This window comes from Podarcis gaigeae (genome assembly GCF_964106915.1).
Source record: "Podarcis gaigeae genome assembly, chromosome: 1".
NCBI lineage: Eukaryota > Metazoa > Chordata > Lepidosauria > Squamata > Lacertidae > Podarcis > Podarcis gaigeae.
Window position 1 is genome coordinate 45,236,977 of NC_139678.1, and position 13,785 is coordinate 45,250,761.

The 13,785-nt window shown below is 42.1% G+C and overlaps 2 protein-coding genes across 7 annotated transcripts in view; one reads left to right on the top strand and one right to left on the bottom strand.

Moving 5' to 3' along the window:
* Window positions 1-7,775, top strand: part of STARD9 (StAR related lipid transfer domain containing 9) — a 90,645-nt gene extending 82,870 nt beyond the window's left edge. For 5 of the 6 annotated variants that reach the window (XM_083746023.1, XM_083746024.1, XM_083746022.1 and 2 more), the window contains 7 exons: window positions 47-158; window positions 1,814-1,986; window positions 3,076-3,140; window positions 3,235-3,443; window positions 3,689-3,768; window positions 4,323-4,481; window positions 4,787-7,775. In XM_083746023.1, the coding sequence (XP_083602149.1) occupies window positions 47-158; window positions 1,814-1,986; window positions 3,076-3,140; window positions 3,235-3,443; window positions 3,689-3,768; window positions 4,323-4,481; window positions 4,787-4,888 (900 nt within the window). In that variant the 3' untranslated portion in view covers window positions 4,889-7,775. The remainder of the gene's footprint in view (window positions 1-46; window positions 159-1,813; window positions 1,987-3,075; window positions 3,141-3,234; window positions 3,444-3,688; window positions 3,769-4,322; window positions 4,482-4,786) is intronic. The other variant, XM_083746025.1, reaches the window with a different exon arrangement.
* A 421-nt stretch (window positions 7,776-8,196) lies between these two features.
* Window positions 8,197-13,785, bottom strand: part of CDAN1 (codanin 1) — a 31,286-nt gene continuing 25,697 nt past the window's right edge. Inside the window, exons 25-28 of the mRNA XM_083746399.1 lie at window positions 13,546-13,609; window positions 12,318-12,520; window positions 10,292-10,399; window positions 8,197-9,289 (exon numbers count right to left, since the gene is read on the bottom strand). Of these exons, the coding sequence (XP_083602525.1) occupies window positions 9,164-9,289; window positions 10,292-10,399; window positions 12,318-12,520; window positions 13,546-13,609 (501 nt within the window). The 3' untranslated portion in view covers window positions 8,197-9,163. The remainder of the gene's footprint in view (window positions 9,290-10,291; window positions 10,400-12,317; window positions 12,521-13,545; window positions 13,610-13,785) is intronic.

Genomic DNA, 13,785 nt, shown 5'->3' on the forward strand with positions numbered 1-13,785 from the left:
TATTGGTTTTCACCTGTGAATGCAAATTGCCTTTTTTTCTGTCTAGCAGACTTCTCCCAAAGATGCAGAACACACAAGAGACGATGCAAGAGGCCGCTCATCTATCAGAAACCGTCAGCTTTATGTACTTGAACAGCTTCAAAAGGGTTCTGCAAGTGGTGAGGGTTAAATAAATCTGCTTATCATGAATTCCATGGGATGGGTCATTTGTTTTAAAAAAGGAGAGAAGTAAAATAGCCATGGCATTATAAACATGTATTTCATGCATCAGCAGTTTGATAAAGAAAGTAGCAGTTAGCAGATACAGTTGTTGAGCAGGAGCTATTTCACAAGTTCCAAGAAAATGCAGGTCCCCAAATTTCACAGCAAGTTAGCAACATCTTATGGCACACTTCAATGGGAAACATATATTGCCTTCATAGAATTATAGAGTTGAACAAGACCACGAGGGTCATCTACTTAATTCTCCTTTACATATTATAGAAAAGCTGGTGGTGAGACATTGTAAAATTCATGGGGGAGAAGAATATCAATATTAAATCAATTGGATGTATGTCTGCTGATAGGAATGCATGGAACCTTTGTTATTGTACACTTCCTTGGTAAATACCTGACTCAAGCAATGGGCTAAATCAGGGGTAGGCAAGCTAAGACCCGGGGGCCGGATGCAGCCTAATCGCCTTCTCAATCCGACCCATGGATGGTCTGGGGATCAGTGTGTTTTTACATGAGTAGAATGTGTGCTTTTATTTAAAATGCATCTCTGGGTTATTTGTGGGGCATAGGAATTCATTCATTTCTCCCCCCCAAAAAAAAAATAGTCTGGCCCACCACATGGTCTGAGGGACAGTGGACAGCTGAAAAAGGTTGCTGACCCCTGGGCTAACTCTTTTCAGCTCAGCAATGAGATGACGATGATGAGCATCATTGGAGACTCTCCCATCCAGTCCTCCGTTTTCAGTTCTTTATTGGCTCATAATTATTTGTGCATGTATTGCTTTCCAAATTGCATATATGTTCACACATGCTGCTTGTGAAATATAGTGTGGGAGTAAGGGAAGGCAGCTGTGAGCAAAGATCATCCATTGAGCACAAAATCTCCGAGGCATGAAACTCCTTCACTCCAACCCACCCCAACAAGTGAAAAAAGCAACCAACCAACCAATCAGGAAACAAATTCACAACTTTGACCTTATGGAGCAAGTGGAGTTTTGCTTTGGTGCAATACTTACCTGTTGTAGAGCTCTTGCTTAGTTAAGATCCAAATGGACAGTCTCCACGAGGATTGGGCTGCAAATGTGTAAGTACAACAGACTTCAACCTTGGAAATTCCCAACCCAACTGATTTCTCTGGAGCGAAGATATTCTGTGTATATTTTTTAAACCTCTAGTTGACCACAGGTCCATAGGGGTGGCCATGTTAGACTTGTTACACCTTAGACTAGCAAATTTGGTCAATAGAGGGTGGAGTTCAAGGAATCAACTTCTGACATAAAGCCAGCAGCAATGGTCACACTGAGTGCCTAGTATGATGAGTGCAGACCATGCGTGAATTTGTAACTCTTGATTTATATTATGAGGAAGAATTTCAGGGTGGGGGAGCTCACCTCAGAATACATCTGGGCATCACAGCTGGGAATATCTCCACTCTTGTTTTTGAACCTAGGTAGTATCACTACCTGTTTGCTAAATAGACTGTTGAACCGATTCACTAAAGATCATCATGCATGTGCAAAAGAATCATCCAAATCAAATCCAGCTCTCTGCAGCATCTGGTGTGGCATCGATTCCTTATTTGTCTCATCTGTTTCAGAGACTTTTCCTATGACCTCTTCATCTATGGGAAGGAGCAGTATCCCGTCACCACTTGCTTCCAGCCATAGGTATTCTCATAGCCTAGTTGTTTCACCTAGCGCCTTCCCATCCTCTCCTACGAAAGGATATGAAGATCTGTCCAAACACGTCTTGGCCAATGCTACTGCAGAGGTGAGTGGGTGAATGTGATGGTGGCTCTTTTTTTATCTGGCCTAGAGGAGGCTGTGGAAAAGCTTTATACATTTGCAGTTTAATGTTCCCTTTACAAGGGCCTCCTCACATCTGATATTTTTCTTACATGGGGGCAACATCTACATAAGGAAGAATGTGTAGGGTCCTGACACTAGCAGTATAATTTCTTTGGTTGTGTGTAATCTGAAAGATGCTGAGAATGCAGGTCCTATACACACATAATGGCAACAAAAAAAGCACTGACATGATTTTTTTCACAATTGTCTACACCTGTTTTCCTTATACGGACGTTGGGTCCATGAATGCAAGCTGTCCTTTATGAGATGGCCCTATGTAATCTGAGGGAATACAAATGGTACAAAATTCACTGCTTTAAAGCTGCAAGAAAATACCAATGTACACTGCTGAATGTAAAATATTGCTTTAATGAGAGAGGGAATCAGAAGATTCTCAGAGAGAACAATAGATATCCTTTTATCTGTCCAAGTGTACTTTCCCACTTTCCCACTGTTGGCTAAGAAAACCAAGACCTAAAGTGTGGTAGTATGTCGAGCCACAATGTTCCATAATAATCTCACTGGCTGTTTTTAATCTGAAGTGAAAATGTTTTGTACGATTGCAGTTTATACATCTGAAAGGACCTTAACATAGTCTGAACGTATTTGCCAAGGTCTGGTTTAGAAAAAAGACTGAAAGTGCTTTTATATATCTGAAACAGCAACTCATGATTTTGACCAGCTGCTCCATTTTTTATCCAGCATAGTGGAGGTTTTTATAATGACAACAAATGGGAGTATGTATTACGATCCAAGGAAAGCAGCAGTTTATGCTTCCCAGTTAGCCTGCTTGTTTACTATGAAAGTTCTTCAAAGAATAGCAAAACATAGTTCCCAGACTCTATATTTTAATGGATAAGTTCATTAATGAATAATTATATGGCATTCACAAGAGGTTACTGAATTCCATTCTCAAGCTGAGCTCAGTCACGGAATTGAAACAAAGCTGAATTAAATGTAAGGGATTTGTAATGTCCATAACTATAACAAGGAATTTTAATTGCTTTCAAAGGTTATGGCAGTATGCTCAAATGACCTGAGGAATCTTTACAATGGCCAGGCTACAGCTGGTTGGAAGTAAGTTTATAGCAACTGTTCCTTCAAGTATTCTCAAGACTCTTTTTATTATATTCTTAATGAAAATGCACTTTCATGTTGCCTTTCCAACCAGATACCAATGTGTGGAGAAGGATGTATTAGTTTATTATAAAGCCTTCTCATCGTCAGCAACCAAACATGGGTTCCTGGGAGCAGGCATGATCAACAAACCCCTTTCCACCGTATTGTGCATGTTGAAGGATCCTAGTAAGAGACATCTGTATGACAAAACCATTACCACGGCTCAAGTACATAAGAAAATCACCAGCAACATTGAGCTGGGTGAGTATGAAAAGGAGCAGGTGGGAGAGAAATCATAACCCTTCCCTCCACCCGCTGCTTCCCCCCCTAAAACCCCTCCTCCCAGATTTCCTGAGACATCTTTGCTGCATCATGGGAACAAGCAGCTGGGAGAACAGCTAGGTTAATCCTCCGAGTGCTGTATTTTTTAATGTGAAGTCTGATTGACGTCTGCCTAAATGAATGGGGAAATGGTTCTCATTTCTACTCTATGGATTTAATTCCAGTGTACGTGGTGAGTGACGTTTCTTTGTGCTACCAGAAGCAACCAAGAGACTTCTGCTGCATCTCTGTAGAAGCCAAAGAGGTAACTATATCAATGTTCAATAATCCTCATCCCACACAGTGTAAGAAAAATAATCAAAACTAGTTTTGTGATGAAAGTTGGACACCTTTCATACAATATCACTGCAGTGATATTTTCATGAATAGCTTTTTATTTACCATAGCATTTTAATTGTGTGTTACATCCAAGCTTTTTTATGCTATTGCAATTAACTCTTTTTGTTTGGGGGTTTATTATTTTTTGCTATGTTACGGGTTTTGATTTATCTGTTGATAGGTGATTCCATAAATTTAGTCAATAATTACAATTTTGGATCCCATGCTACACATGGATGGTTGGACACCAATCCAGTGACTCAAATCAGACTGATTGTGGTGATTAATTATTTCCAGTGACTCGAATCAGACTGATTGTGATGAACCGTTCTTTCCTGTTAACAAAAGCAGCTGAACTATATGAAGCCTAGCAGCCTAATTAACAGAAGAAAGGGGAAACAGCCAGAAAGAGAAACTCCACACTTGTGCCTACTGGGTTTTTCTCAGCATAGCTCTTTATTCTGATTTCTTTGTATCCAGGAGAATGTGTGCATCCTGGCCATTCAATCTGTGTATGAAGAGTCGATGCCTCGTCCCTGTAAAGATATGGTACGAGGGGAGATTTTGCCCAGTGCTTGGATATTAGAGCCTGATATGGTGAACGGAAAAGATATCACTAAAGTTATCTACATGGTGCAGGTAAGTGTCTGTGCAGATCTAGAAACTAGAAGTTTCTAGCAGGCTTGGGAACCTAATGAAGGATGATTGTGTTCTGGAAGCGGGAAGCTCATGCATGCAGCAGCTGTTTATCATTTAAGACATTTGTTGGAACATGTGAAGGGGGCTTCTACTGATCCAGTTTCTACCTGCCTGACAAATGCAACCTCCTTCAGCTAGCCTCTCCCATCTCACTGCAGAGGATACAATTTGGCATGTTTCTACAGAAGCGCTTGAAATGGACTCTCAACGCTTACTGACAAAGCTTTCTTTTATTGCTGCTCCAGGTTGACCTTGGTGCCCCAGCCATCCCTGCAAGGCTTCTGAGCTCCATTGCCAAGCGACAGCCTTTGGTGATTGCTAGGCTTGGCCACTTTCTGGCTGGTTAGGTATGCGTGGTATACATTGTCCACAAACTCAAAATGTAAGAAACCAGCAATGCCAGAATTTGTTTTCTAGACAACTCAAAAATGGGAGGACAAAAGAAATCCTAGGAAAGCTCACTGCACAACACAAAACCACTAAGGAGCACCTGCTTTCGACATGGCAATTGGACACCAAACCTTAATGAAGCATCTGTCGTTCGGCTGAGTTTTCCTGTTCAGCCTTTTAGAGAAATGCAACTTCAAGAGAAACAATGGCCAAGCGAAAAGTGTTCCTTTTGCAAACTACCAACATTGGTAGGCAAAAGCCTGCTTGTAACCACTAGTTTTCAGTTGAAAACTTTCTTCATTCAGACTATTGGAAGACTGCTGATGCTGTAAGCCATGTAAAAAAACTTGAAACTTAGCGATACGTTTATTTTAAAGGAGCACTTCACCACTGAAGCAAAACTACTGTAATGTCCTTTGCAGAGTGCCTGAACAAAAGGGTACTTGTGAATGAAGAATGCATTGTATTAATCATTGAACAATGTCAGCTTGCTGACTGGATAACTCTCCAGTCCTGTCCAGGGGAAGTGAGGGTATACCAAGTTCCAGGCGTTCAACAAGAGTGGGTGGTGTGATAGGTCTTGTGGTCACCGTTTGCCCTCAGTCAGAACCATAACTCAGGAAGAGACACACTGTTCTACTACAGAATCACTGCGCCACAAGCCTAAGGGGTTGAGCCACACCAAACCGACAGCTCAACACAAGAACAGGGACTAGTCTACTGTAGAGCAGCAACTGCTCTATACTTTTGAATAGAAGCTTCTTCTCTAGTGAAGCCATTAGATTAAGAACTCATCAGATCTCTGTATCAGCAGCAGGTTAAATTATTGTGAAGATAAGCTCAGAGCAGGGTAAATTCACTAAGATGCTTACCCTACCAAGATGAATTTGATTTTAGGGGTCAGTGGAAGCAAGCCCATGCAGAGCATGTCTGAGGCCTGGGGGTGGGAAAGCATAAAGTGATAAACTCATACAAAAACCAGCAGTCCCTGGTAGGGCTCCCTGGCTGACCTAGCCATCCAAGGACCAGGGCAAGTGTACCTAGCTGCCTGCCCCCTCTGTACAGGCCTGAGCAAGAGTTTTTCTTGCTCTGCTCCCAGCTCCACCATACTTATCAGTATTCCCCATGACTCCTTCCTCTTTATTACGTAACTGCACTTTCTGCTGCTCAACGTCTCGTCTGCAGTAACCCATCAAGCCCAATTATATCAAATAAATCACGTTATGATTTGTTCCACTCCAATTGTTTGTAGTGAAGGAATAGCGTTAGCATTCTCTTTCCCAACTCCCCACTATAGTGTCCAAAAGCATGTTTTCTTCATGTGAAGGTGTAGACAACTTGATTCAGGTTGTTTCTTAAAATAAGACTCCTAGCAAGCAAGTAGTACAATGGCATCGTATTATAGCTACTGCATCATTTTCTGCCAGCCTGCTTCTTGTCCATTAGGAACTTGCTTCTCGAGCAGTTTTCTTAGAACTTTTCACTGCTCAGAACTTGTTTGCAGCATTCCATATGAGTAACAGGAGATAACCTGACCATGAGCTTTCTTCCCTTTGCTGCAATACTTCTCTAGCTAATGAAGTGAACCTCGTTTCCCACAACGGAAACGAGGCAAAGACTAAGGCTGTTTGCATACATTGTTGGTATGTGAGCTTAATAAGCTTGATAACTGCTATATAGTAATCCCAAGTAGTTGCGTTCCAGCGCCATAGTGTTTCTTTAACTCCTTCCTGCTGTGGCAGAAGCATGGGGAAGAGGGAGACTCCCCTTCCTGCCCCGATTGGTAGACGTGCCTTGTGCTCTGGGATGGTGCTGCCTGGAGTCTGCAGCCTAGCACTCATGTGTTTTCAAAAAATGGGGGTGGTACTCTGCTTGAAATTTCAGTAATTTCACAAGTCTCATTTAGCTGCTGGTTGTGTAGAAGAGCTCTTAGCACCACAACTGAAGCTGTAGTCCAATGCAGTTACTTCAAGACAATTATGTCGACTCAGATAGGGTTTGCTTCAAAATAAACAGGGATAGGATCGTTAACCCTTCTGTCAGCATCGATGATGCTATTACAGTTATCAAGAAATCAAAGCACAGAAATTCTATTTGGTAAAAAAAAAGTTTGGTGAAATATGCCAAATACAGTATTATGGAAATCCTGTGAGGCAATTGAAACTGGAAATGATTTGCAGACTCAAGAACACCAGCTTAGTCTTTCCTATAATTATTATTTTTTTTGGGGGGAGGTATTCTGTAAATTGCCCACAGTACCAGCAATCACATATTTTAGGAGATATTTCCAATCACTGGCCAAGTATTTGCTACATTAGTTTGTTTCTTTTTAATTTTTTTGGACATGGCACTCTGTTAACGAACCAAACAGCTTTAGCAGGAACAACATCTAAGATGGACTCTACTCTCAACACAGATGGTGCCTATTGAAGGATAATGTCTTATTGTACAGTGCATCAGATGTTTATTTTTATAATTGCACACAGTTGTTTTTCTATGTTTACAAATTAAGTTATTTATATATGGTTTTATATGCTGAAGCTAATTATTATTTTTCCAGGTATTCGATTAATGTATGCTTTTTAGAAATACTTGATACTTCAACAGTACTATTTATATAATAACTGGTTTCTTTTGCAACTATAACACTATGGTACCTGTGAATGCCTAGAATGAAAAGATTAATCTTAAAGTGAGGCAAAACTATTTTCTGTGAAATCTTCTATTGAATGTGGGGGGGAAATATACTCAGTTACTGTACCATATCTTTAGCCCATATCTGCTTTTAACCAAGATTGCTATTTTCATATCCTCACAATAAAAATAATTTTCTATATATGGAAATGACAGAAAAGTTCCATTATTTCCTGGCCTATTTTGACTAGGCTATGCATCAAGAGATGTTGCTAAGCTTGCCCCACCCCCCTAATTTTCTCTTTCATCAGTTTTCCTTTTTGCCTTGTTCCAGACTTTGTTAATATATTAGGAGCAGCAAAAAAGAGGTAATGTAGAAGATAAAAGCTGCGAGTCTTGTCTGTCCACCACTACATAAAATAGCAGTTATGGAACTAATGCATCAGCATGTTAATGGTTTAGCTACAGGCACCCTTAATTTATGTTTTCCACAAATCTCTTCCTTGGATCAAAATCAGTAACATTCAAGTAGCCTAAATTGAAGATTTTGTTATATAGTGAGCGATAACCTCATCTAGAGGATTCGTGAAATTTGCTGAAGTAGTTATACAAAGGATAAAGAACGAACAAGTGGGGTATATACAATCATTTTATTACTTTTTAATAAAGTAAAAGACAAGCAGGACTCCTGAAGAAAAAGTATGTGGTGCAAGAATAAAGGAAGGGGAGAAGAGGGGCTACAGCTCACAGGAAATGTCCGTTTTTATAGTCTACAGAGTTATACAGCACACCCAAGAAAGAATTGTCTTTTAAAACATGCTGGAATGCCAGAGTTTCCAACTCTGCAGTTCTTCAAAGCATTCTATCAAAAAGGGAAAATAGTTCATTAAATGCTGCCACTTAAAGCTGTTTCTCTAATAAAAGAAAACCTTCCTTCATTATTTTTTAAAAAACCATATACTGTACTAAAATCTACATTATGAGCAAACACTCATAAAAAAAAACCCACAAGCCAATGCTTGGGAAATTGTTGTATTTTAAGACATGATTTGACCTTTTAAAAGGAGTAAAGGATTTAAAAATTTTCAAACTTGAGTTCTTGATAAATAGAAGTCTTACATTACGAGTTCTGCCCCAAAGGCCACACATGAACATTACTAGAACTGAGAATTTCCTAAGTAAGAATCCTCAGACACCTAGGAGTCTATTATACATCTGTTCAGATTCCAGGCTCTTCCAACACTCCAGAACAGAAATGAGCCTCTGGTCTCCAGCTGCTGCTGGACTCCCATCATCCCTGACAACTGACCATGCTGGCTGGGCCTAATGGAAGCTGAAGTCCAACAACATCTGGAGGGCCACGGGGTCCCCATTGCTGCTCTAGGCCTAAACCCCTATATGCTGTCACACGCAGAAACATTGACTTGTTCCTGCAATTCTGATTAAGGTGCTTAAAATGGCTCCTCTTGCAGCACTGTGTTCCCCTTGAAACATCTGGGCATTATTTGCAGAAGACCAAGGAGGTCCACAGTAATGCCCAAGCGCAACCGGAGCCAGGAAGTGATGAACGATTTCAGCAGCTTTTAAGCATCTCTGTGCTAGCTTTGTGCTGCTACGGGGCCTCTAGACTGCCCCACCAATTCACAAGGCAGGGTCTTTGGTTCTGCAATGCACTCCTCAGAAATAAATATTCGTAACAGTGCTTCTAGTTCCTTGGAAAAGTCCTGTGGGAAAAAATGCAGAACAAAATTTGAATTAGTGTAGGGGAATATGCAGAGTTAATCACTATGCTTTCAAGCTGCCCTATTAACACTGTCCATAAGTGCTTTTGCTGCTGCTGCTGTGTTCTTTTAGTCACTTATACTGACTGCTTTTTTGACCTTGCTGTACATGGAGGGCTTTCACTGAACTACAGCATAATTGCTTTCTAAATAAATAGATCAGCAGTATCATACAGCACTCTTTGGTGTGGTCCCTGTGCCTTTACATCAGTTTGTTCATCTTAATTTCTAGTTCCACGGGAACTGGAAAAAATTAGAAACTTTTATGTAGGCTGAAGTGAGACAGTATTTTCAATTAAAATGTATGGGCTGCCTTTCAACTGCAAAGTGGTTTATACAAATAATTAACATAAAATACTACAATGAGCTGACAAGCAGAGAGATGTAGACTGGTTTATATATACAGGAAAAACTAAACGCCAAGTCTGCTAAAGTAGTCTTTCGCTATCCACATGAAGATTGCAATAGTGGACCTGGCAGATCTTGAGAGGGATTGTTAGAAGGTAGATCTTTCCATGACGGCACCTATTTCTGGAGGATGCCCTCACTACACATGGTGGTAGAATCCAAAGCGATGGTCCTATAAACCATGCTGAAACCAGGTGTTGGGGGACATGGGTGGAGAACCTGTGGCTCTCCAGATGTTGGACTACAACTCCTTTCATCCCTAACTATTGGCCATACTGGCTGCGGCTCATTGAAGCAGAAATACAGCAACACTTAGGAGGACCTGCAGGCTCCCATCCCCTGGTTTAGGGTTTTAAACAGTCAAAGCTAGCACCTTGGATTTAGCCCAAGAAACAAACTGATAGTCACTTAGTCAGGAAGGAGTTACATGAGCTCCATCTGTAGCTATCCCAGCTGGCATAAGGGAAACGAGAAGTAAAGTGTCTTGTGTGTTAACTGTGCTCTGAACCCCCCAAAACCTGAAATGGGCATACTTACTGAAGGCCAAGGCAGTTTCTGGAGGTCATGCAAACAGCACTGTATCTCCGTATCTGCCATTAATCCATGCTCAACAAGACCACGAAGCATGAACAAGAACAAATCCCACTGCAAAAGAAACAGGGAGCATCAGGGCCTCTAGGTAATATGTCAATGAACTTCCTTATGATTAAAATCCTGCTTAAATGAAAATACTGCCTGATACATCAAGGAAACAGTTGCATGAAATCATACACCAGGAACAAGGCTAAGAAAGAAAAGCCACATCTCTCCTGCCCAAAATTGTGAGGGCGATTTCACACCAGAAAGGCACACTGCCTAATCACATGTGCCAACTGATGGTTTGGAAGGGGCAGGACAAGAACGAACCCAGCTGGCAAGGCACAAATGCCATGAAGCTGTCTTGCACGGAAGCCTGCAGCTGTTTCTCCCGCTAGCCAAAAGTTCCAAATTAGATCCTATGCTTTTTCCCTAGATGGGAACGCTACTAATTGGTTATGTGTGTTGACCTTTGGAAGGAATAAAGTGTTCCACCAATAAGAAGTTCATCCATCTAAAAGCCTAGAGGTATATCATGCTCCCCACATGAACTCCTGAGGATTCTGAAACTTCCCTGGGACTAGGCACAGAAAGATGGAAGAGGCAGAACATACATACATATGGAGGCAGGATCACCTAGCTTAATTTCTCCGGCACAGCTGGTCTCCATTCCTTATACAACCTTCTGGTATCTGAAGAAGTGTGCATGCACACAAAAGCTCATACCAAGAACTAACTTAGTTGGTCTTTAAGGTGCTACTGGAAGGAATTTTTTTTGTTTTGACTATGGCAGACCAACACGGCTACCTATCTAACTACAACCTTCTCAGTTTGTCCATTTATTTATTTATATTTATTACAGGATTTCTTACCTGCCCTTCACTGTAAACTCCCAGGGCAGGATATAACAGTACAGCCATATGACTTAAAATCTACCTAAGTGAAGAAAAGGCTAGCTGGATGGGTTTTAGGCATAGCGTAAACCAACAGCTGTCCTACAAAGAACTTACATTAACCAGTAACAAGATTACAGTGTTAAGACAGTTATTGAACATATCTATTAAGAGTTGTCTATTTGAAACCAAGTATTGTGCCTTGCAACAGTAACCACAAAGCTTTTGAGTGTAACCAAATAACATTCCTGCTTTATTTTAAAAATGCTTCATCCTTGTAACATCTTGCTGCTGGTAAATAAGAACACCACCACAAAGAGTTACTGCTGTAAAACCTCTGCTGTGGGAATACAGGGAGAAATTAACACTAAATAGTGACCACGTTAATCCAGCACCCATCATAAATGAGGATGTCTGTCACGCCCCTCCCAGGCAAAGTGTCTACCAGTCCCACCCCCACCCCACCCCCCAAAAAAAAGAAAGTAAAAAAACTCACAAGGATTGTCAACCTGGTGGCCAAGAAGCCTTCACTGGTGCCAGCTTGGCAATCCCTGAACAAAATACTTATTTCCACATAAGGTAAAGGTAAAGGGAACCCGACCACTAAGTCCAGTCGCAAATGACTCTGGGGTTGTGGCGCTCATCTCGCTTTATTAGCCAAGGGAGCCGGCATACAGTTTCCGGGTCATGTGGCCAGCATGACTAAGCCGCTTCTGGCGAACCAGAGCAGTGCACGGAAACGCAGTTTACCTTCCCGCTGGAGCACTTGCATTTTGACGTGCTTTCGAACTGATAGGTTGGCAGGAGTTGGGACCGAACAACGGAAGCTCACCCCGTCACGGGGATTCGAACTGCCGACCTTCTGATTGGCAAGCCCTAGGTTCTGTGGTTTAGACCACAACGCCACCCGCATTTCCACATACTTTTACCTATATCTCTCACTGGTATCCTTGCAGAAATAGTATGTGACAACTTTACTCTTTCACTAAACAGTGAAAGCCAAGCACTTCCCAGTCTTAGGTACGATTATGTCAAATGTAAGGAACATAAGGAGGTTTAGCAAGTGGCTCTGAAAGCACTCAGAAGTCCCCCACCTTGTCCTGTTTGTTTTCCGCAAGGTAGGCAGCATTTTTCCTACTGAAGATCAGCTGCAAGGGTACAGGTGCCTCAAAGTCTTCTTTCCAGATGGAGAACAGGGACTTCAGAAGGCTAGAGATGAAGCGGTTCTTTGCTTGCTGCTGCTCCTGCTTCTTTGAGGCTGGAAAGGTCAGCCCATGGATAGGAACACGATCTGAAACTAGAAGCAACTGAGATAGAAATGCTGGACTTACTCATGTGAGTTATTTTTAATTCTGAAAAAGAGACATCATACCGTGATGGAGGCAACTCTTTCCATCCACGCAAGAGGAGAAGGGCTTCAGGAACCTCCAGGGTATGGGGTGAGCCCGCTCGGTTTAGGAGGCCTTCACAGCTAACAAATGAACTCAGCTTCCCCAAATACTACAATGGTGCCTCGCAAGACAAAATTAATTCGTTCCGCAAGTTTTTTCTTCTTGCGAGTTTTTCGTCTTGCGAAGCACGGTTTCCCATAGGAATGCATTGAAAATCATTCAATGTGTTCCTATGGAGACCGTCCGGGGACAGAGGGGAAGCACCGCGCGCCTTCCCCTCTGTCCCTGGACCTGTTTTAAAGCAAGGGGCAGCGGGGAGAAGATTGCTTCTCCCCGTTGCCGCCCCTTGGTTCAAAAGGGGTCCGGGGAGAGAGGGGAAGGCGCGCGGCGCTTCCCCGCTATCCCCAGAGCTTGCGGGGCAAGCTTCGTTTTGCGAAGCAAGCCCATAGGGAAATGCGTCTTGCGAAGCAGCTAAGAAAATGAAAAACTCCTTCGTCTAGCGAGGCATTCGTCTTCCGAGGCATTCGTCTTGCGGGGTACCACTGTACTGTGGGATCATGTCTGGACCCTGCGATCATCATCTGACGCCCTTCTTCGTGTGCTTCATCCATGAGAGGTCCAGAGGGTGGCAACACAGGCCTTTTCTCTGGTGGCTTCCCATTTGTGGAATGCTCTCTCCAGGGACGCTCACCTGGTGCCTTTGTTGCTAATTAAAAATCTATGGTCAGACTATAGATTACTATAGTATGTATTTTTGTATTTTTATATTGTAAACCTGATGATTCTTGGATAAGAGGGATATAGAAAATAAATACATAAGCAAGCAAGCCTTGACGGTTTGATACCATTCAGGACAGCCACTCCTCCAAAATGAGATGGTCTAATTAAGATCGAAGGGAAGAGGAACAGGGATAAGAATTACAGCTCTTACCTAGAAGGGAGGCCAGCTCTACTGTGCACTTGGCCAGTTGCTGCTCTGACGCTGCGCATATGAACTGAAAAACACAAAGCTGAAAACTGACTACGAAGAAATGCTTTCACAGGTACAGAGAATGCATCTGAAGCTGCTGTCTTATCAAACACTTTGCATTTTGAGTATTCAAGTATTGCAAGCAATTACGAAGACATGCACAGCTATGGCTTTATATACAGGCCAGCAGGCGCTTTGAGT